General features: G+C 37.9%; 1 protein-coding gene across 13 annotated transcripts in view; it reads right to left on the bottom strand.

Annotated features, from left to right (window-relative positions):
• Nucleotides 1-369: 369 nt before the first annotated feature.
• Nucleotides 370-25,389, bottom strand: part of DLG1 (discs large MAGUK scaffold protein 1) — a 329,809-nt gene continuing 304,789 nt past the window's right edge. For all 13 annotated transcript variants that reach the window (XM_033958212.1, XM_033958211.1, XM_033958209.1 and 10 more), the window contains 6 exons: nucleotides 15,862-15,912; nucleotides 12,679-12,780; nucleotides 9,900-10,072; nucleotides 9,323-9,432; nucleotides 5,488-5,579; nucleotides 370-2,255 (listed from right to left, as the gene is read on the bottom strand). In XM_033958212.1, coding sequence (XP_033814103.1) covers nucleotides 2,149-2,255; nucleotides 5,488-5,579; nucleotides 9,323-9,432; nucleotides 9,900-10,072; nucleotides 12,679-12,780; nucleotides 15,862-15,912 — 635 coding nt within the window. In that variant the 3' untranslated portion in view covers nucleotides 370-2,148. The remainder of the gene's footprint in view (nucleotides 2,256-5,487; nucleotides 5,580-9,322; nucleotides 9,433-9,899; nucleotides 10,073-12,678; nucleotides 12,781-15,861; nucleotides 15,913-25,389) is intronic.

A 25,389-nucleotide genomic window follows, 5' to 3' on the forward strand; every position in this document is an offset into this window, starting at 1 on the left:
GAGAGGGGAGGAAAGATGCTGCACTTGTGGGGGAGAGAAAGGAAAGAGGAAGAACCGGGGTGGAGAAGAGGATGGGAGAGATGATCATTGTACATGAAAAAAATAAGACCTACCCTGAAAATAAGTATGGTTTTTGGGCCCCAAATTAATATAAGACAGTGTTTTATTTTCGGGGAAACACGGCATTATTTGGGTGACGACATGTCTTTGGCAGTGTTACATTCCCCACACTCTTAACTGAAATTGTCTAGAAAATGTCTCCTTTGAAATTCAGAAACATCTGCTTCAACATACACCAGATCAGAAGCCTGACATTACCATCATACATGAGCCTCTTGCAAAACCTAAACAAAACACAAATTCAAAATGTGGTGTTCAACTAAGTTTATTTGCTGTTCTCCTCCTTCTGACAAATGGAATGGAAAACATTTTGTTCTTTACAAACCTATGCAGGTTTGCTTGAGAAACTAACAAAATTGTTAGACATATATATTTCTCATCAACAATGAACTCCAAGGAAAAAGCAATAGGCAGGCTACAAAAACAGTGTCCTAAGTATGCAGGTTAGGAGGAATTAAAAAAAACACATTCAGAATAGTTCTGTTTGCTAATCATATTTGTGACAAAGGCCTGTGCAACTGCAGTGGATGGCAGCACATTAAACAGTGTGAGATGAAACATTTCATTCACCAAAGTCTCCTCTTTCGGTTAGTTAAAAGAGTCATCTAAGTGAAGAGAGAAAAAAAATGAAATGGGTTGCAGAAGAGAGGAGAACATGCCCATATTTGATTTTGTTGGCGGCTCATTTTTCCTAACATTATTTTCCCAGTCACCACACCCCCCCCGTTCATATTTCACATGATCTAGGAAGATAAATTCAGTTAAAAAAAAAGAAAGAAAAATAAAGTTAGGACTAGGTGGTAAAAAGAAAAATATACTTTTATATTTATACATATATATATATTTATCTATATGTACGTGTGTGCATGTACGCAACTAAGTAAAGAAAATAATTCCCATCATTACAGAGTTTAGTTATTTTGGGCTCCTTTTACGAAGGCGCGTTAGGGCCTTAACACACGTTAAATTTCCCCGTGCGCTAGCCGCTACTGCCTCCTTTTGAGCAGGCAGTAGATTTTCAGCTAGCGCGCACTAACCCGGTGCGTGCACTAAAACGCTTAGCGCACCTTCGTAAAAGGAGCCCTTTGTGTATATATACACATTATACACACACACACACACTTTATTATAACAAAACAGGCAGTAAAACATTAAAATGTGAACCCTAGAAATACTCACAATTTTAGGCCCTAATTCTGAGGCTCTTTCTATTGCCAAAATGCTGATCATTTCATGTCAAAGGATTCAGCAGCAATAATGTCAATGAAATGATCATTCATTAAAAATACAAGCTCCCATAAGCATTTATTTATATCTTAGTACCAGAAAAGTGAGGATCAGTCAAGAAACCCATTTATTTTTGCATGACACTGGAAATAGTGTTGCATGAGCAAGATTAAAAACATTTAACATTTTGAGCAATTATTTTTGGGAAAAAAGAAAAACATACTAATATCCTTATGAAAACGAATATTTTCCTTGTGATTTTGAAAAACGAACGCATACTGCCTGCAAAGAAAAAAATCTTTTGTTGTAAGAATAGAGGTAACTTTAAGAAAATAAATGAACTTATTGACCACACCATGCTATTAAAAGTTAAACGTGCAAAGTTGCTCACAATATACTAAATCATTAAGACCACTTTTGTTTTATTTGTTATGAAATCTTTTTTAAAGAATGTATATAAAGCTTTTTTTCTGAAAATCTCTGAAAGTCACTTTCCCTTAAACATTAAGGAATTCTACCACATATTACTCCCTTTCCCCCTTTAAGCTGGTCAGGCCATTCCACTTTTGATTTTGGAAAAAGCAAAATGGCAGCAAACCAATAGTTATACAAGATATACCGTACTGCTATCTGTTGAACGAAAGAGAGACCCTAGCAAACAGTGGCAGTAGGAACTGTTTAACATTAGTGGATAGGATATGACCCAAGTTGCCAAAAGCTGAAGGCAGGCTTCAGTGGAAGGGGGAAGAGTCGTTGACTTCAGCTGATGAAGGCAGTTAGAAAATGAAAAGTCTTCTGTGTTCATAACTTTTCTTTTGCTGGTATCCAGATATAAGGGCTAGACTGTTCTTCTATGATTTGTTTCACTTGGTTATAGATCTCCTCCAGTGTGTCTCCCTGAACAACAGCTGCAGACAGAAAAAAAGAGAAAAGTTACAATCTTCTACACTGCCTGAAGACATACTGCACAAATAGACAATCTTCCTTTCTTCTTACACCTGAGGACCAAATTCTATTACAGTTATATTCCTGCAATATAGACAAATATGGTTTAGTGGGACAGAGTCAACATGCTTAAAACTAAGACATCTTGTCTCACCAATTTGCTTAATTTCTTTGAAGGCATAAATAAACATCTGGATAAAGGTGAGCTGGGTGATATAGTGTATCTAGATTTTCAGAAAGCTTTTGCCAAAGTCCCTCATGAGAGACTCTGAGAAAATAAAAAAGCCATAGGATAGGAGTCAATGTTCTGTTGTGAATTAGGAACTGGTTAATGGATATAAAACATAGAAGGATTAAATGGCCATTTCTCTCAGTGGAGGCAGGTAAATAGCAGAGTGCCCAGGAACTGGTGCTATTTAACATGTATAAATGATCTAGAAATAGGAACAATGAGTGAGGTGATTAAATTTACTGATTTGGATTTAACAACTGTCTTTCCATGAAGAGATTCACCCAAAGCAGTTTACAACACATTGAATGGTAATCAGGTACTCAAGTATTTTCCCTGTCCCAGCAGGCTGACAATCTAACTGGGGCAATGGAGAGTTGTGACTTGCCCAGAGCTGGGATCAAACCTGCAATCTCAGGGTGCTGAGGCAGCATCTCTAAACACTAGACCACGCCTCCCCACACAAAACACATGTGGACTATGGACACTTGCAGGAAGACCTTAGGAAACTGGAAACTTGGGGTGTCTCTCTTAAGTTTTGTAGTTCTTTTCTGAAATGTTTTTAAATTGTTATTATAAACTGCTGTTACTGTAAACCGATTGTTTTTGTGTATTAACGATATATCAAGTGAAATAAATCTGTAATCTGTAAATGGCAGATGAAATTTAATGTGGAAAAATGCAAAGTGATGTTCATTGAAAAAAATAATCCAGATCATAATTATCTGATGTTAGGTTCCACCTTAGGGAGTCAGCACCCAAGAAAAAGTTCTAGGTGTCATTGTGAATACCCAGATATCTTTTATTTAATGTGCGGTGGCAGCCAAAAAATAAAAACTAGGAATTATTAGGAAAGGAATAGAAAATAAGAAAGATTATTACGAGGGTTCTTCAAAACCAGAGCCAATGCAAAACATTTCCGCAACTTCAGATTTTTGTGCTCAACCAAAAACATTCTTTTATGATAGCATTAAGAAATTAGGACGCTGGGAAAAATGTATCGCAAAACAGGGTGATTATGTGGAAAAGTGATGTAATTTGCTTTTGAGATATTTAATAAATGGTGTTTAAAAAAATAAGTGTGGAAACATTTTGATGATCCCTCATATAATGCCTCTGTATTGTTCTATGGTACCTCCTCACCTTAAGTATTATGTACATTTCTGGTCGCCATATCTCAAAAAAGATATAGCGGAATTAGAAAAGGTTCAAAGAATGGTGGCCAAAATGATAAAGGGGATGGGATGGAACTCCTCTCATATGAGGTAAGGCTTAAGAGGTTACGGCTCTTCAGCTTGGAAAAGATGGCTGAGAGGAGATATGATAGAGGTCTACAAAATCCTAAGTGGTATAGAATGGGTAAATGTAAATTAATTGTTTATTCTTTCAAAAAGTACTAAAGCTAGAAGACATTCAATGAAGTTAAATGGTAATACTTTTAAAATGAATAGGAGGAAATATTTTTTCACTCAATGAACAGTTAAGCTCTGGAACTTGTTACCAGAGGATATAGTAACAGCTAGTATATCCGGGTTTAAAAAAAAGGTTTGGACAAGTTCCTGGATGAAAAGTCCTTAGTCTGCTATTGAGACAGACACACAAAAAAGCCACTGCTGTCCCTGGGATTGGTTGCATGATTTACTGAAGTTTTCCCTATTCTTTGTCTATGGGAAAATAACTTATTAAACCAGGATCCTAGGTGATTTGAATTCAACAGCTGCCTTCAGGATAATTGTGAGCAATCTGCTTAAACAATTTATCAAATGACAACTAAGCCTCAAAATTTAATAGCATCTGGACGATATTTTCTGGTGTACTTCTGAAATACACAAAGGACAGACCATTAACTCAAGATATATACAGAAAGCAGGAACTTCATCAAACCTCCCTCTTATCTACTAAAACAGTTTTTGTGCAAACTTATGATCAGATTCTCCATGGGGAATGTCAATGCTTTCCTTCATACACAGTAAAACTAATTACAGGACCAGAATATTTTTTTAACAAGTTAAGCTATGTGGGATTCTGGCAGACACTTATGAACTGGTTTGGTCACTCTGGGCTAGATGGACCACTGGCCTGCGTTATAATGCAAAGCCACTGATGATTTGTAGAGAGGAATTATCAGCATTTCTTCAGTTGGTATACTTCTTTGTATGGAGCCTAGCATTTCTCTGCATCTTGATATTACCTTGATGCACTGGATTTGTCACCCTGATATTATCAGATCCCTCTCCTGTTTGGTTTATATCAGTACTTCAGCAGTCGAGTGGAGGACTGTGATCCTAGGTTCGATTCCCACTGCAGCTCCTTGTGATTCTGGTCAAGTCACTTAACCCGTGATTGTTCCAGGTAAAAAAACTTAGATAGTGAGCCCACTAGGGACAGAGAAAGTACCTGTGTACATATAGTTATTATCCCCACAGGTCCCGTTTTATGCAATGAGACCTAGTTACTAACAACAGTAAAATAAACAGTTTTACTAGTAGCCTATGTTGATAACTCACTTCCCCACCCTCAAGGTCCAACTCATTTTACCACTCTAGGATCCATTTCTGAAACTCAAATATAGTAGGCTTAGGGCCTGCCCATGGTTTTATTGGTAAACAGAATTGATCTGCTCCCTCGGGAAAAACTGCCTCAGATTCAAAATGTTCTAGTATCCTTTTCAGCGGTTGAATTCAAACTGGTTGATTTTAAATGTAGGCAGCTGCTTCTTCCCATCACCCACTTTTTAGAACAAGCATGACATGTACCCATCACCAGTCCTCTGGAACCTCTCATTTCCTAACTGAAAAGAGCTTCTCCAAATCCCCTTAAAATGCCAAGAATTTAATCTCCCCCTTCAACCTGGCCTCATTGTTCAGTCCTGTTAGCTCCCAGCAAACCCTCTTCTCTTAATACATCTTTAACAAATACATGTACACTCCTGTTATCTAGCTGTACTCTTTTTTTCCAACACAAACCTGTGAAATGCTCTGTGAATTCTTGCTCCAGTTTCATGGCTCTTTCAAAGGTCTTCCTGGCTTGCTCCTCTATTAAACGTTTATTCATCTCCCTGCAATAAAAGAAACATTATGGATACATGGAGCTCAGTAAGGTTTGTTTCCTTAGAAACATTATTTCATTAAGTACTTTAAAACACAGATTTGGAGCTTCTGCAATAAGGCTGGGAACATTTTATGCAAAAATCCTGACTAGAATATCTTTCCCAAAAATAAACCAATGAATTCACTCAATATGACACAATATGGAATAACAATTTATTTTCCTTTTGAAAAAAAAACAGGTTATCTGAAGTTAATCTATTGCATTACATTAACCTAAAAGACAAACCCTCATATCCATGACATTATCAAGTGCCTTGCATGCTCATTTCTACATTATAGCCATGCCCCATTTATCTGCCTTCAATTTTGAAAATAATTTTCGTATTGCACATTAAATCATATGTACTTTTTTTTTTCCATTTCTCACCAATAAATCTGTAACCCCAGAATATATCTGTAAACATATAATGAGATGGCTGCCCAGCATTCTGCATTCAGTTCACAAAATCTGAGACATCCTCAGTGCTCACAGATGAACAAAACCAAAGGAGAGTTGAAGTTTGCCAAGACCTTTTGGAGAGGCAAGACAATGCTTTGGGCCATGTTATCACTGGTGATGAAACATGGGTGTACCAATACGACTCTGAAACAAAAAGAGTCATAGTACATAATGGAAGTCAGCTAATTCTCTGGTAACAAAAATGTTCCATTCAATCAAGAGTCAAAACGATGTTGCTAAGCTTTTTTGTTATCATAGGGGATTGTCCATTATGAATTTGTTCGAATTGCACAAACAGTTAACCAAGTTTACTATTTGGAAGTTCTGAAAAGGCTGCGTGAAAAAGTTAGATGAAAACGACCTGAACCTTTTTGCCAAAAACTCATGGCTCTTGCATCACGACAATACACCAGTTCACACAGCACTGTCTTTGAAGGGATTTTAGCCAGAAAACAAATAACTGTATTGGAACACCCTCCCTACTCACCTGATCTGGCCCCCAATGCCTTTTTTCTTTACACGAAGATAAAGGAAATATTGAAAGGGTAATACAATGACATTTCTGATGGGTATTCCAAAAGAGTTCCAAAATTGTTTTGAAGGGTGGACTAGGCGCTGCTGTTGGTACATAGCTTCCCAAGGGGAATACTTTGAAGATGACCGTAGTGATGATATTCAGCAATGAGGTATGTAGCACTTTTTTCTAGGATGAGTTTGAAAACAATAGAGAGACAATATGCCTGCAGAGTTAAGATGCTGAATAGAATCTTCTTAGGAAGCAATAGAGATACTTCCAGAAAAATGGTCACCAACATCAGAAAACACGAGAGGAAATGGCAACCAGGAGAAACCTCAATGTTACACAGAGAAGTACGCAATGAAGAAAAAACAAAATGAAGAGAACTAAAATTGCTGGAATAGAAGTGTAATACTAGAGTTCCAGCAAGAAACCAACAGACTCAGAATAAAGTCTTGTGTGTGGATTTTAAAACTGGAATCCAGAGAAAACGTAGGAGAAATATTTTCCACACTCAAACCCATTGAAGGAACTACGAGTAGAAAGAAATGCACACCATGATATTTCCTACCGAAATATAAAAGCATAATGGCAGAAAGAGTCAAATAGACCAACCACTCTGCTTCTCCGCAGAGCTCTTAACTCTTTCTCTCTAATTAAAAGCAAGATGTAAAACAACTCTGAGACAATTAAGAAATGGTTATAGCAGAATATCACAGAAGGTCATCACCCAAAACACTTTCTTTTTAGCAAAGAAAAAAGACCTCCAGGTCACTTAAAATGAGTCCAATGGTAAATCATGATTACATGCTTTCGGTACCACTTGAGTGTTCTCATGAGAAATATAGAAAATTGCAAAATAGTAATGAGTCTTACAAAGACATGACTGTACTAGGTTAGCAGAAACAAATATACTAATGATAAAATAGGTAAAAAGGAGGTGACCTAGAAATAGTCTAGAGGTCACAACATGTACCTGTGTTAAGACAAGATCTCAGCATACTGCAGAGACATGTAACAGGAAGAACAGTATTGCACTGAATAAAGATGAATATAAAGCAAAGGTACAGCCCAATTTCAGTACTAGAACAATACTCAATGGTACTAAACAATGCTATAAAAACTTGCATATGCTAAATCGCACCCGAGCATATCCATTCTCTCTGTACAGAAATGAAATGTGACCTGTGTAGACACAATGCAGAGCAAGAACAGGTCTAGAATTAAAATCTTATCTATTAGAATTTGGGTAGTGTGCATTGATATTCAAACATATAACACTAACTTTAGATCGTGTACTGAAATTTTTGTTCCAGAGATGGCAAAGTATTCCACATAAGAATAGCCATACTGGGTCAGAACAGTGGTCCATCAAGTCCAATAGTCCGTTCTCACTGTGGCCAATCTAGCACCTGGCCAAAACCCAAGGAGTAGCAATATTCCATGCTACCAATCCAGGGCAAGCAGTGGCTTTCCCATGTCTGTCTCAATAACAAACTATGGACTTTTCCTCCAGGAAATTGTCCAAACCTTTCTTAAACCAAGCTACATTATCCACTTTTACCACAACCTCTGGCAACGTGTTCCAGAGCTTAACTATTCTCCGAGTGAAAAAAATATTTCCTCCTATTGGTTTTAAAAGTATTTCCCTGCAGCTTCATCGAGTGTCACGTAGTCTTTGTAACTTTTGACAGAGTGAAAAATCAATCCACTTGTACCCGTTCTACTCCACTCAGGATTTTGTAGACTTCAATCATATCTCTCTTCAGCCTTCTCTTTTCCAAGCCTTCTTTTTTTGAAGCCAGAGCACTAGCAATCACTGTTTAAAAATAACTGGTTAATGTTTACATTCATACCGACCATCTTCACATTTCATTTTTATAAATGTAAAACTTAAAACAACTTTATGGCCTTGTTCTCTCTCTCTTGCAGTCATTCCATATATTTTACACAGCAACACAGTAGATGACGGCAGATAAAAGACCTATACAGTCCATCCAGTTTGCCCAACAGTGAAAGTGCAAATAGACTGTGGGAGCAACACATGATGGAGAAACTGTGATAGTTGCTCCTGATGAAGTTTTTGTGAAATGGTCGGTCTCATCGAGCCAGCGCGGGCTGTACATTTTATTTGAGCACTGCAGCTAGATAAGGGCCTAACATTTATTATTGACGTTAATAAAATTTGGTAGAAATCTGTAAAAGTTGTAAAGGGTGAAGCAAGAAGTTTAAGGATGTACTATTCTAAGATTCAGCTCCTGTTTGAGCCACATTAATTGTACCAGCTGATACTGCAAGGGACTTTGCTGACGTCCCTTGTACTTAATTTCTTAGTGTCTAATTCATTTTTGGTCAGTGTCCAAATCAATATGACATACAGTAATAATTAAGTTTCTTTGTATGTTCTTCCTGTAAAATAGTTCAACAAAACAAAAAATAGGAACTATGATATCTGTTTCAACCTTTGTAACCAAAGCGGTTCTCATAACCGTATAACGGTAAGAAACTCACAAATCGGTGAATACTCCCCTGTAAGTGTTTTCAATCATCTATCATTACACCATCTTTATTTGGTAGAAAGGTGATAAAATAATCTTCCAAAAATCTTAAGTGTTCATTGTGGTATAAAACATTTTCATTTTCATATGGTAACTTAAATAAGAACACTACAATTTCTTTTACACCTCTGGAAGTTTTTTCAACATATCTTGCTTAGTAATTCTCTCTTTACTTACATGATGTTTTCTACTGATTTAGGCTTAATAAAAATGGAGACTGGGTATAGCTGGGCACTCTGTAACCTTTTGATTGCATTGCCAGATACATCAAGAATGCAGTGTTTACCCTAAAGCAAAGACAGGAGAACAAACAAACGATCAGAACAATCCCATTTTACTTTTTACTTTGCATATGTATTTTGTTTGTCTTGGGCGTCTTAACTCAATCTGAACCTAGGTTCTATAATGCCATATACACTTTTAGTTACTTTTACTCAGGGTTTCCCTTCTTACTATTTATAATCCTTCTTGTGTAGCACAGCTGAAAAGTACAGACTAAGGCTCCTTACAGAAGCCAGCTTAAGAGCACATCTAGTCAGTCAGAAGGTGTTTTGTAGTGAAAAAGGATTTTATGCCTTCCCCCGGCTATTTTAAGCAACACAGCTCAGAAATCCTACTTGGCTTGGTGCCTTACAATAAGAATGCCCATCAGGCCAGTCTACAATTTATTCTTACAACCATTTTGAAATAAGCCAATCATAAATCAACAAATGCAAGGTCACTAATGAGCTCAAATTGTTCACTTTCCCTTTACCTTTTCTGCCACCTCTCGTACAGACTGCACACTTGTTCCATATAAATGGTTGTTATATTGTCCAGCTTCAATGAACTTATGATCCTGGATATCCTTCTCCATCTGCTCTCGAGATGTGACAAAGTGATAGTCCCTGCCATCAACTTCATAATCTCGTTTTGGTCTTGTGGTATCTACCAATACAAAACACAATCTTCTATGAAGCAAGAACAACTTTGCAGTAGGAGTACGGTCTCCTGTTCGCATAAATTTCACCTAGGCTGCACGGTGCACACTAACATATTATCTTGTCCACTCTTCTCATTTAAATATGTACAACAGCCTACAACTAATGTTTATTGTAAAGCACCCTTTGAAACTGTACTAAATACAACAAAATTATTAGGTTGATCTACATTAAGCACACAAGGTCCTTGAGTTCCTCAAGCACTGGTATTAATGACAGGGTATATGCAAACACTCAAGTTTCAAATATTCCCAAAGTAGTAGTTTTGGGAGTAGATCAAAGAATAAGATACACATTCTGAAAACAATGTACCTTTATGCTGGACTCCAAATTAATACTTTTTTCATTCTATTTACAGTAAATAATCAAATGTTGAGCTTCTTAGAGCTGCAGCACAAGAGAGAGAACATTTACTGAGCCATCACTGTTGTACGTCTTAGGAAAGATGTTTCACAAGCTTGTGTATTGGAGTACCCCCTAGCCCAGTGATCTTATTATTTTCCAAGCAGGGACAAACTTGCCAAAATCCTTCCATGTGAGGCAGGACAAGATTACTAGTGAGGGTGCTAACAGAGAAAAGATTCTCCATTCCTAGTCATGCCATCTAGATCCAGAAACCCTCAATTTGTGGCTTATCCTGAGCAGCAGTGGAAGCAAGACAGCTTTGATAGTAGTAGAATTCAATGCAAAGCCTGTCAGCCCTCCAGCTCTGAGAAGTCCTGTAGTATCTGCCTCTCTGCTACTACAGAAACCCATTTAAGTGGAAGGAGTGGACTTTCGCAAGATCTGTTGGTGCCAGAGAGCTCACAGGCACCATGATGAATTCTGCTATCAAAATAGCTTACTACCCAGGATTAGTTGCTATGCTGGGCAATGCAACCTCCATCTCAGATTAGGGTGTGCATGCAGTAGCAACACTCTGGCTCCTATCAAAGTCTGGGTCTGATTTGAGGCCAAGACAATCATCCAGCACAGTAGCTGGTGCACCTCCAATGTTGTGGGGCCAGTCTGGCTGCTCAAATGTACTCGAGTGAATAGTTTAAATAAACTCCTTCATATTCCCTTTCTCTCCCTCCAAAAGACATTTCCCCTCAGCTTACCTCGTTTCTTTTTTCCTTAGACTCCTCTCCTCTCCATCCCATCTTCCCTCTCACTTTCTATAATCATCCCATCCCAGTCAATCAACCTCCACCATCCTATTCCATTTTATCCCAGCAAGTTTCAAGTTTATTATTTTTCTTAATTAATTGCTTAATCAAATTCAAAGCGATATACATATTAAAAAGATAGTCAATAAGAAACAAACAGTACAAACTATAAATAATTACGTTGGGTAATACATATTTACATTACATAGGGTAAGAAGGGTTTTGAAATACATTTGTTAAGTAAAAGCAAAACAAAGGAAAAACACAATAGGGAAGACATTTAAGCGCTAAGGTGTAAACTATTAAAATTACTGACTTTAAGAAATTATTAAATTAAGTATTAAAAGCATCATTAAAAATAAATGTTTTTAAATTACTTTTAAATTTTACCAAGTCTTGCTCGTTTCGTAAAAAAATTGGAAGAGCGTTCCAGGTCTGTGGTGCGGTTACTGAAAATATAAACTGCCGTCTGGTGTTTATAATTTTCAGTGATGGAACAGTCAATAAATTCTGTTCAATAGATCTTAAGGTTCTGGTTGGGTGATATGGTATTAATAATTTATATATGAATGCAGGAGTCTTATACAGTAGAGACTTGAAAGTAAGCAAACAAAGTTTGTATGTTATCCGATGGATAACAGGAAGCCAATGTGCGTTTTTTAAGAGAGGCGTAACATGGTCGAATTTTCTGGATTTGGTAATGAGTTTTATGGAAACATTTTGGATAATTTGTAAACGTTTGAGTTCTGTTAATGATATACCTTTAAAAAGAGCATTACAGTAGTCTAGTTTGGATATCACTAAAGAGTGAATGAGAATATTTAATGATCTTGGACATAGAAATTTTGAAATAGACCTAATCCTACGTAATCTGTAGAAAGTAGTTTTAACGGTATTACTAATGTGATCGTGGAAATTCAGTTTGGAATCAAAAATTACCCCTAAAATTTTTGTATTATTAACTATTTGTAACGGAACATTTTTTATGGTGAGAGGAGCAATGAGTGTGGAATTTTCTTTCCATGGATTTGGAGTTTCAAAGTACCCAAACTCCCAAGCTTCTCTCACAGCTGGAATTCAGGGACCGAGAGTCTTAAACTCACTGAGAGCCATGTGGGACAGATAAACAGAATAGTTTCTTTGGAGCAGAGATAACAGCAAGGGTTTATGGGCGTAGCCACTGATTCCCAAGCTTTAGAATGAACACACTTCCATAGCCACTCTGGTTGTTGGGATACCATAATGAAATATGCTTAACATAGATTTGTATGGAACAGAATAATTTAGAAATATCCACAGAATGTACCTGATAATCTCCCTGTAGTAACTAAATAACATAAAAACCTCAATTTTCTGGCCAACATTACAAATGGCTTTATCAGATCTGAACACAAATGGTACTCACGTGGAACACAGGATCCAAACTTGTCTGGAAATTCTGAAATCAAGTCATCATTTACTCTATCTTTCATCGGGCCCAAAATGATCACTGGTCGAGAGTAATGAACTATGAAAAAGCAAAACAAACTTTACAAATGTTTAATATAAGGCAGCATAAAAGAATATGTTGAGAGGGGGAAAAAATCTTCCAAATATTATCATTAATGTGATACAATTTTGTGTACAAAATATATCTGGTTCCTATCAAAGTCTTAATTGAATAAAGCTCCTATCATACAATTTTAAAGTTCTATTATCTTTCCTTACCAATTGCTGTTGAGTGAAGGGAGAGGGTAGGGAAACCAAAACACCATCACACATTTTGTTATGTTTCTCCCAAGTGCACACAGAAAAACAGTGTGTGCCTTGTATCATTTAAAAGTGTTCTACTAGCTAATTGCAGAAAACCTAAAATTTCTTGAAAACCCTGGATCATGTATTCCTTTTTTTATTATTATTATTTATTTATCATATTTTCCATAAACATATCAAGTGTCCACTTGTACAGAAAGATGAAGTTAATTAAAGAACAAAACATTTCCAGTTATAAATATATATATAACCACAAACAAGAAAAATAAAGCTTAACTCCAGCTCAAGCCCTCAAATCATAGATCCAAGAAGTGTGATCAGCGAGCATGCTAAAAATAAATCAAAGAAATAAAAGGAAAGGAAAACAGGGAATTCAATCAACTTGAGAAAATGTCCAAATTAAACATTAAGCACTCACGTTGTCCCTGCTTTCAGGCGTGCAGCCGACAAAAAAGTTGTCAGTTGAGTAGGATCAAAGAAAACATATTTTTGCCTTTGATACAATATCACACATTTACATGGGTGACGCAGAAAAAAAGATGCTCCAAGAGCAATAACTCCCAGCTTTAAGATCAAAAATTCACGATGACGTTTTTGAGTATCTCGTGCAAGATCTGAAAACATTTATATTCTATATCTCAAGAATTCTTTTAATTTATTTTTAAAGAAAAGTCTCAGCAACCAGTTTTTATCTGGTGCTAAGGCAACTGTAAGAAGTAATGTTGCTGGTGTCGCCATTTCCCTATCTGAACGTTCCAACATCGAAATGTTTAGTGGCTGTTGGTCATCTTGTAATTTTTGTGGTTTTTGGTGTTGTCCTTCTTCTTTTCGTTTAGGTAGATAATAAACCTGGGTAAATGGTGGCAACAATTCTTCTGAAATTTCCAATATTTTCATCATATAACATTTTAACATTTCTCTGAGGTATTGTTGCAACTCTAGGAAAATTAATTAATCTGAGATTATTGTTACGAGAAATAGTCTAATGCTTCTAATTTCCTTCTCAGATTTATATTATCTCTCATTAATGTTTCTGTAATCTGTTTAGAGGCAACATTTGAATTTTTAAGGTCTTTCACATCAATTTGAAGATTTTTAATATATATTTCATGAGTTTTTAATTTTTGTTCCATTTGACACAATTGTGGCTTAATAGATTTAGCCAGATCCGCCACTAGATCCCAAATAGCATCTAGGGTTACTTCTCGGTGCTTCTCGATTATAGGAAGTTTTTCAGGCTCCGGCGAAGAAGTTCGTCGATGTTGCTGGGCCCGGGCGCTGCGAGGCTGCAGTGACGCTTTGGCCTCTTCTTTTCGGCATTGCCAAGTAAGAAAAATTCTTCTCAGAAACAAATAAACTGGTGCTCGCTCGAACGTCTATGCCAGGACGCTCAGCTAACCATCCCTTCCGTCATCTTGGATCAGATAAACTCGTATTCCTTTAATGGTAAGTTCATTTTTAAATGGTAGCATTATTAATTTAGTTTTACTTTTACAGTTTTTTTGTTTGCGGTTTCATTTGATCCCCTATCAACCTGGGTAGGGTCTCATTGTTTTACTCTTCATCTTCTCTGTTTTCACTATTTGTGTTATTTGTTCATGATCTGATCATTGCATGTTTATTTTGTTAGCATAATTTAATTTTACCATTCATATCTCTGATACCTGTCTCACTTCTGGTTTGTTCTGTCCTTATTATTCTTTGATACTTCTAAATAGGTTTATCATTCATCTTACACATACTTGCATGATATACTGGCTTTCTTATATTAATTATGCTTCTTCTTCTATTTTAGTTTTGGATGCCCTTTTGTTTTAAGTTCTTATCATATTTTACCTTACACCATTTTCATATGTCCATGTACTCATACACACAGTTGTTGATAGTTGTATGTCACATATATGTACATTTTTTTGTTATTTCCATCATGCACATTCTGGGTTATTTCCATTTTGGTTTATTAGGACCCCTGATGAAGGCGTGTTAACTGAAACACAGACCATGTCGGGTCCCTTGGTTTGTTTTAAGGTGGTAGTGTTAACTGCATTCAATTATTTGATATAATAAATTTAGCCTGCATCATTGTACGTGTGTCTGCAGTTTTCCTTGTCTTGACATTATAATGTACAGCATGAATCAATTAATCAATCCAATCGCATTCTCCAGTTATGACTTACTGAAGTTTTCCCCATTCTTTGTCTAATGGGAAAATAACTTATTAAATAAACCAAGATCCTAGGTGATGTTGAATACAACACAGCTCCAATCATTACTACCCTCAGGAGAATTTGTGAGAAAGCTGCTTAAATAATGACTTAACTGCAAAATTTATTAATATCTGGGTAGATATTAATATTCAATGGCATACTTATATTGCAGAACACAAGAGGACAGACCATTAACTCCGATATATGCAGAGAGCAAACTTCTGTCTTATCTACTGAAACAGTTCTTGTGTAAACTTATGAAGAAATTCTCCATGGGGAATGAATGTTTTGCATCATACACAATATAGCTTTATTTAATTACAAGACCAGACTGATGGGATTTTTACAAAAACAAGTTAAGCCAAGATTAAAATGTATTTGTTCATTGAAATTTTCCACTTTGAATGGGATTACACTATTACTGTACAACCAAACATTCCGACTGCTATCATATGTAAATATGACATGGATGTTCTTACACAAACTGAATAACTATTCACAGGAATATAGGCTTTTTCTATCAATCTACACAAAGTCTAATATACAGATAAAACAAAAATAACCGATTTGGCCTCTTTTCTATTTGTTTTCAAACACATTGGGTAAAATAATTTCAATGTTTTACAAACCTTCCTGCTGATTGACTGGTTCATAAGATAAGACATACTCCTCTTGGCCACCTATTGGAAAGTTAAAACACAGATAAAGAATTGGCAGCTACATTTATTTAGGGCTCATACTTTATAACATGTTTCACAAATTTATCACTAGGAAAAGTAAATGGCCTAAGATCTTAAAACTTAAGATTAAAAATATTGTTGGGCAGACATTACTGTAATTTCTTTTATAAAATATCACATTCATTAATTAAACATAGAAATCTAATGACTATATTCCTTGTTTAATCCAAACAAGACTTACTATGTATATTTTATCATGAATAACAATAAATGGAAGCATATGCAAATCCATCATCAAATGTAGCACAGTTTCACAGAATGAACATGCATCAATAAAACACACTGGGCACATGCACCACTGTTCACTGCTACAGGCAGAAATGGTTCGATCTTGTTAAATCAGGTAGCTGGCCATTAGGACACAGCATTATTTTCATATTGTGCAAAAAAAAAATGTTTTTTTCTATCTGATTTCTTTTAAAATATCCTATCTTAACACTATTTTTATTGTGCTTTTTAATTGCGATCCCCTGATGTCAAATTGTTTGCATTAGTTTAATCTAATCTACGATTTGTGAGCTGCTCTATGCTTAATTAGGTTCAAGGCGATGTACAATCAAGTGATAGGCAAAAAAGATAGAAGAATTAAGGTATAAGGAGTAGAGAATGACAAGGGGACAAATTTGTCCCTGTCCCCGCAGGAACTCAATTTCCCCGTCTCGTCCCCATGAGTTTTGTCGCTGTCATTGTCCCTGCCCTATTCCTGTAAGCTCTGCCTTAACCACACAAGCTTCAAATACTTATGATTTTAAAGTGTTTGAGGCTTGTGCAGATGAAGATGGAGCTTGCAGGAAAAGAACGTACGGGGACGGGCGGGACAATGAGTTTCCACAGGGACGGGGAAAAATTTGTCCCTGTGTCATTCTCTAGTAAGGAGACAGTAAGCAGGATGAAGAGAGGGAGAGTCTTCTACAGGGAAGAATAGACATTAGAAGTACAGTTTACATTGGATGAGAATATGATGTTCTTTGAGTTAGAACAGCTACTGTTAGCAGCAAATAAACTCAATAATACATATAAAAGCAGCACAATTCTAATTGAGGGCCAAACCTGTGAAAGACCATATTTTTTTGCGGTACTAGTGGCAGAAAGTACCAATATTTTGCTGCTGAGTTTTAATTGTGTATAATCATTGTATCCTGATTTCTTAGTTCCAAGAAGCACTTAAGCAGTACAAATGAGAAAACCAAGTCATGTCTACTCATAACTTTCACTGATCTGAAGCTCTTTACAAAATTTAAGGGTCTGAAATATATCAGATGCCATTTCTAACATTTAAATTAATCTCAGGTGTCAAGATTGTAAAGATAGGCTGATATATTCAAGATTTAAACAGCTTATTATGTACCATTGATTATACTGCTACAATTCAGAATGCATACAATATATGGGACATGTTAAAAATACCAATCTGGAAATCCTAGGAATGTTTCATGTCATTATCAGGGCACTAAGACTAAACCATATTAACACTGATCAATATAATATAATTTAGATCAATATAAGTTAGATATGCTTCATTTCCATTTTTATATTAATTGTGAATCCCTAATTTCACTTTTTAGTATGGAATAGAATATATAGGGTAATAAATATAAAAAGGTTTCTCATTAGTCATTACTTATAAAATTTATTTTCATTAAACATGAAAAAAACATGCAATTTTGAGTGCACACATATGAAACTTTACATGCAAATGACATGAAATAAAGACAATATATATTTTCTTAACGTCTTAGCCTGTGAATGTTCCAAAGTACTTAACATTATGCCATTTTTAAACCTTTTTGTTATTACATAAAAAAATGTGTGAAGCAACAAATGGGATAACATTATCTGAAGGCAATGGGACAAACTAGTCTTCCAGAGCTTTGTAACAATGTAAAATTCTGAGCATGTAGTTTTTCTGCATATAATGCTCTTCTCAGCTCCTTGGTTCCAAAGCTCAAAACATTCAGGGAGGTAGGAGGGTCAGTGTTTCTATCAGTCCTGCTCACTATAGAAAATGTTGCTTTTTGTTTCAACAAGCAGGACTGAGGGCTAGAATCTCAAAAGTTTGCATTAAAAACCAATGGGTCACTTTCACAGCCATTGCAACAGTGATTTTAAAAAAGTGAGTCATTCTCCAAAAAATGCTCATGCAAATGAGGCTGGCAGAGAGTAGCGAAGATTCGCTAAATTTGCATATGCCCATCACTGGTGATAGCGATGGGTACATGCACAGAATAAACGCAACCCCCCCCCCCCCCAACAAATCGAGCCGCCGAAGTCAGGAAAACAAGTAAATGACTCCCAAGCTTAGAGCTGCTCAATACTGAATTGTTTCAGCAGTCACAGCAGCCTTCACAATCAAATGCAAGAGTCGCAAGTTCAGATGGAAGGACTGGCCGCCGCTGGTACTGCTTGACTGAAGCCTGGTTCAAACAGTAGTGTGCAGTGAAAGCATGAAGAAAAGGCCAGGTAACTACCTTGAAGACTCCAAAAGTTGAAGTAGCTCTAATTTGTGAGGCTTAATTTTATTGCTGAGAGGAATACCTGCTTGTTCATGGCAGCATTATAGCCATTTTGCCACAGTCCTATTTGAATTGGAAAAAAAACCCACATCTGGGTTGACATTCTCAAGAACATTCTTTGTAAATAGCGGGTGAGCCCATTTAAAATCTAGAAAATAAATGATTTAGACCAGAGGTGAGAAGACAACCTGAAAAGCTGGAATACATTAGGGTGATGACTGTGATGATGAAAATGGGTATACAGGTCCCATATTATTAATGAATGAAGTTTACCAACTCTCCTAGCTGAAGTGATAACTATTAGGAATAGCACTTTTCAAGACAGAAATTTGAGCAATAACTTCCTAGAGGCTCAAAAGAAGACTGTAAGAGTGAAGTGAAGACTAAATTTAGGTCCCAAGGCACAGGAGGCCTTTGTAGAAGAGGCTTCACATGAAGTAGGCCTTTCATGAAGCAAGCAAGCGACTATAAACCTGAGCCTTGAACACAAAACTACTTACAATAGTGCACTGGTTCTCTACTGCAAAATTAAAGCTTAATCCTAAAAAATGTGTTGCCTAGTTCTCCCTTGAGCTGGTCTTCTTAATCAAAATCTTTCTATTTCTTTGGTAGAATCTCCGGTAATATTTTAACCTAATCTAAAAATTTTAGGAATCACTTTTGATTCTTTCTTTTTATGCAATAGGGTCATAGTCATTAATGGAGCACAGGACTGTAAATATTTTCCACTTCTGAGCAGTTATAAAAGTGACCTGGATGGACTGCAGAACTCCAAGAATAAAAGGTTACATTTCTAGGCTATAAGGACCAGAGATATGAAGTCTAGATGAAGAAACTGGCCTTCCTGTTGAGAAATTTGTATTGGGAATTGGAGTAGCCTTCAATGAGGTAGAATTGTTGGTGATGTTTAAAAAAAAGTATTTATCCACCACCTGATTTCCCCTATTGTTACATATATATGTTATACTAAACGGTTTCAACATATAATATTAGACAAAGGAGCCTGAATAAACACAACAGTTATTTCATCATTTAAGGAACAAAGTTATCCAAAATCTACATCAACCACAGTAACTGCAATAACTGGTTTGAATCATCTTTAGCAGCAATAATTAAATCAATTTTTTATAATTTGATATCAGTTTTCACTGTTGAGGAATCTTAGTCCACTCGTCTTTACATAGCTGCTGCATTTCAGACATATTTGTAGATTTTTATACCTAAACTGCTCATTTCAGGTTCTGCCTCAGCATCTATATTGGGTTCATGTCAGGAATTTGATTAGGCTAATTCAAAATTAATTTTGTTTCTCTTCAGCCATTCAGATGTAGACTTGCTTTTGCATTTTTGGATCATTGTCTTACTGTATAACCCAATTACATTTCAACTTCAGCTCATGGACATGACAATTGGAAACTACCACGTTTGTTGATGTAATGTTCTTATTGTGTGAAAGCTGTATTTGCTTTATGCTAGATATAATGGAGCCTGTGTTGTCCAAAGTATTTTGTTAACTTATCTGCCCATAGAACATTATAATCAAAAGTCTTGGGATGATTCTGGTGAGTTTTTGCAAGTATGAGATGAGCAAGAATGGATAGTGGTGGTTTTATGAATTGCTACTCTACCATGAATTGCATTTTTGTCCAGTCTCTTATTGTGTAATAATGAACATTGACCTTAGCTTAGTTGAGAGAGGCCTGCAGCTCTTTGGATGTTCTTCTGGGACATCTTGCAACTTCCTGGATGAGTTATCTTGAGTTTAACCCCAATTCTTCTTATGTGGTATGACAGGTTCTATGGCTTTGGCTTGGAGCAGCAGATGGAATTTCTCCTGCAACAATCTGTGGCAGCAGGGAAGCAGCTTGTTTCTTGGCACAGGTTGATATGGAGGATAGCTAATAAAGCTCCACTATCTCCATTGGATAAGGGAAAGGGAAGGGACTTGTATACCGCCTTTTTCTAGTTATACCACCACACTCAAAACGGTTTACTTACAGGTACTTCATGCATTGTCCCTATCTGTCCTGGTGGGCTCACAATCTTATCTAATGTACCTGGGGCAGTAGAGGATTAAGTGACTTGTCCAAGGTCACAGTGCGGGGTTTGAACCTACAACCTCAGGGTGCTGAGGCTGTAGCTCTAACCACTGCATCACACTCTCCTCACCTCGACAGAACCAGCAGAATAAACTGAACTCTACTTTTTGTAGACAGAAGAACAGCATAGTCAAAGCGCTGCTGCTTCAATAGGGCAGGGTCAATTGCCTAGGCTGAGCTCTCCTTCTTTGTCTTACTTTAGGCATAATTGTACATTGCGCCTGCTGAGGTTGCTTCTGATAATTCTCTTGTGGTAATAACCACTTCTGTACTGGTTTAAAGAAATGAGCTTAGTAGAGGAAGCAAATGTGAAAGGCTGAACTGCTGAGAGATGTTAAAAGTATGGAACAATGTTTTTTAATCTGTCCATAATTTCTTTCACTTTCTCTCCAATGAGCGAGACACCCATTCAAGCAGCATCAGCTAATTTGGAGTGTGCATCTTCTGGAAAGACTAGCTGTAAAGGCAGAAGCAGAGAGACTGCTCAGGCCTCAATACCCCTAGGATCTTTGCCTTTTGGGTGACTAGACACTTAGGTCATTGTACCTAGAGGTTAATGGACTCTCTATGTAAGATTCTTGACTATTCTGCATACAGGTAGGTAGTTCTGCACAGATGAAACCTTATTTTGCAAGATTTTTCTAGACACAGCTTATTTTCAACATCTAAAAGGTAATTCAGATAAGAGGGGCATTTCAATATGATGTTTTGTGGTAGACTGGCCAGACAGACAATCCCAGTAAAAACAGTGCAGCAGCCTAGGGGGCTCTGCAGTGACCTTTAACTAAAAGGTCTCAGGCACAACTTTCATCATAACCCCTTTAAATTATATTGTGAGCCCTCAAAGAACAGAAACAAAAACCCAACTATACCTCACTGTGCACCACTACAATAGCCCTCATGCCTGCAAGTGTCACCTATATGTAGGTACAGCAGATATTTTGTGTTTTTTAGAGGACTCGCACTTTCCACCATAAGTGGACCAGTTAAGAGTGGGATAGGGTTTGAGTCCCCTTCTCTACAGTCCACTGCACTGACCACTAGCCTATACTTGGGACTAGCTTGCTGCTCCAATAGGAATGGCCATCATATCTGAAGCTATATGTATTGATACTGACACATCTTTGAGGTGTAGGAGAGAGTCAGTGACCACTGGGGGAAGAGTGTCGTATCTTAATCTCTCCAGTGGTCATCTGATCATTTAGGGCACCTTTTTTGTAACTTAGTTATGTCTGAAACAGGTCTAGACAAAACGGTCCATCCAGTCTGCCCAAGGCACAAGCATCATCAATTTATGATTGTCTAATTTGGAATTTAGACCATAGAATTTCCACCTACTGAAGTTACCATCGAAGCCCACTCCAGTCTATCCAAACCATCTTGTTACTTGTAGGACAAACTGTAAAAGTCTGTCCAGCACTGGCCTCACATTCCAAATTAACTAACTTGAGTTTCCATCAAAGCCCTCTCCAACCCAGCTGAAAGCAAAAGTCATATATGGGACACAGACAAGTTATTTGGGTTTTTGAAAGGAGGTCTGTAACACTGTACAAAAGGAAAGGGTGTGATTTCAGTATGATGTCACACGCTTAGTATAAATTCTCACGAGGCTTGACAGTCACCATGTTTAATACTTGAATTGAGCAGTGTGGCCATTTATAATTGAGTAAGTCAACATTATGCAAGTTTTATTTAAAGGTATGTTTATTTAGCAAAGAAAATTATTTATTTTCATGCCTTCAGCAAGGAATCCCTCCAGCTCTGAAGCAGCTTTTCTAAGTGAAACATTGGCCATCATCAACGTGGGGGTTTACAGAAGTTTACAACACAAAGCGGAGCCAGAGATTTGATAACACCAAGCTGCTGGAACTAAAAGATAAGTTGAATCTCTTATGATTGGACTGTGAAAATTTAACCCATTTTTGGAAATAAGTATGATTTAATGGACCAGGCTATGTTTTACGATTCAGGCTGCTCTTTCTGGAGGTTTATATGTCCATGAGGAGGTACTGAGTGGTTTGTGAGGTAATCTGTAATCAAGTCTGCCCAGTATGGCCTTAGTTCTTTACAGCCAGAGTTGCGGTCTAAGTACTACTCAACATAAACACATATGCAACCATTTAAGTTTTTTTATACAGGTTGGTCACGGAAAAGTAGCCCGTCTCTAATATCGGTGCCATGCTCTTGGGAGGAGGCCATAGCCTCTTGCTCTCTGTCTGGCGACATGGTATTGCCCCTTGTACAGTGTTCTGGCTTTATTTTGCCTTCCTATTCAGTCCTTCTGTGCACATCACGTCAGAAAGATGATATTCTCCCTGGAATAGCAAATAGTGATTGTGGAAGGTTATGTGCAAAGCAGATCGATTAAGGAAAAGCAAGAGGCCTTCGCTGACAAGTACTGAGGAACAAAACCACCAGCTAAATGTATTCAGAGTTTGGTTCAGAAATGGCATCAAACTAGCTCTGTCACAAACATGAAGAAATTGAGGCCTCCATCAGTCCGCACGCCTGAAGTCGTCCATGACATTCAGTAGTGGATTGCAGTTAGCCTCCGAAAATCAACTCAAAGACTCTCTCAGCAAGTTGGTGTATCACGAACATGTTGGCGAGTGCTAAAATCTCTGAACCTTAAACTGTACCAAATAACATGTGTGCAGGAACTGAAAGAGCCCAACGCTAAGTGCGTAAATTACTGTACATGGTTGCTGACAGACATTTGGACCAATCACTTTACTTCATGATGGATGAAGCTTGGGTTTCATTTATCAGGTCATGTAAATTCCTAGAATATGAGGTACTGGTCCACTAAAAATCTCCACAACTCACGAAACACCACTTTACATAGAAACATAGAAATAGACGGCAGATAAGGGCCCACGGCCCATCTAGTCTGCCCACCTTAATGTCCCTCCCCTACCTTTACCCTGTGAATAGATCCCATGTGCCGATCCCATTTGGCCTTAAAATCAGGCACGCTGCTGGCCTCAATCACCTGTAGTGGAAGACTATTCCAGCGATCAACCACTCTTTCGGTGAAAAAGAATTTCCTGGTGTCACCTCGTAGTTTCCCGCCCCTGATTTTCAATGGATGCCCTCTTGTTGTCGTGGGACCCTTGAAAAAGAAGATATCTTCCTCCGCCTTGATGCGGCCCGTAAGATACTTGAACGTCTCGATCATGTCCCCCCTCTCTCTGCGCTCCTCGAGCGAGTATAGCTGTAATTTGTCAAGCCGTTTTTCGTATGGTAGATCCTTGAGTCCCGAGACCATCCGGGTAGCCATTCTTTGCACCGACTCCAGTCTCAGCACATCCTTGCGATAATGCGGCCTCCAGAATTGCACACAGTATTCCAGGTGGGGCCTCACCATGGATCTATACAATGGCATAATAACTTCCGCCTTACGACTGACGAAACCCCTTCGTATGCAGCCCATGATTTGTCTTGCCTTGGACGAAGCCTGCTCCACTTGATTGGCAGACTTCATGTCCTCACTGACGATTACCCCCAAGTCTCGTTCTGCTACCGTTTTTGCTAGGATCTCGCCATTAAGGGTATAAGACTTGCAAGGATTCTGGCTGCCCAGGTGCATAACTTTGCATTTTTTGGCATTGAAGTTGAGTTGCCATGTCCTAGACCATCGCTCCAGTAGGAGTAGGTCGTGCATCATGTTGTCGGGCACTGAATCTTCGTCTGTTGTGCATTTGCCCACTACATTACTAAGTTTGGCGTCATCGGCGAATAATGTTATTTTACCTCGAAGCCCTTCTGCCAAGTCTCTTATAAAGATGTTGAATAGGATTGGGCCCAAGACTGAGCCCTGTGGTACTCCACTAATCACCTCCGTCATTTTGGAGGGGGTGCCGTTCACTACCACCCTTTGGAGCCTACCTCCAAGCCAGCTCCCAACCCATTTCGTCAATGTGTCACCTAATCCTATAGAACTCATCTTGCTCAGTAACCTGCGGTGTGGTACGCTATCGAATGCTTTGCTAAAGTCCAGGTACACGATGTCCAGGGACTCCCCAATATCCAGCTTCCCCGTTACCCAGTCAAAGAAGCTGATCAGGTTGGATTGGCAGGATCTCCCCTTAGTAAATCCATGTTGTCGGGGATCCCGTAGATTCTCTTCATCCAGGATCTTATCTAATTGGTGTTTGATTAGAGTTTCCATTAGTTTGCTCACTATCGATGTTAGACTCACTGGTCTGTAGTTTGCTGTCTCCATCTTTGAGCCTTTCTTGTGGAGTGGAATGACGTTAGCCGTCCTCCAGTCCAACGGGACGCTGCCTGTACTAAGGGAGAGGTTGAAGAGCGCGGACAGTGGCTCCGCCAAGACATCACTCAGCTCCCTAAGCACCCTGGGGTGCAGGTTGTCCGGCCCCATTGCTTTGTTAACCTTGAGCTTTGACAGCTCACCGTAGACACTGCTGGGCGTAAACTCAAAGTTACTAAACGGGTCAACTGAGCCAACCCTTGTCTGTAGCTGAGGGCCGAGCCCTGGCGCTTCTCGGGTGAAGACTGAGCAGAAGTATTCATTTAATAGTTGGGCTTTTTCCGAATCCTTTTCCACATAGTCTCCGTCTGGTTTCCTAAGACGTACAATCCCGCCTGAGTTTTTTCTTCTATCACTGATATACCTGAAGAAGGATTTATCTCCCTTCTGGATGTTCTTTGCTAGAGACTCCTCCATGAGGAATTTAGCCTCCCTGACTGCTGTTTTGACGGCTTTTGATTTGGCCAGGTAGTCTGCTCTAGAGTCCTGCTTCCCTGATTGTTTGTAAGAGATGAATGCTTTTTTCTTCTCC

The sequence above is a fragment of the Geotrypetes seraphini genome, chromosome 9 (assembly GCF_902459505.1).
Source record: "Geotrypetes seraphini chromosome 9, aGeoSer1.1, whole genome shotgun sequence".
NCBI classification, from domain to species: Eukaryota; Metazoa; Chordata; class Amphibia; order Gymnophiona; family Dermophiidae; genus Geotrypetes; species Geotrypetes seraphini.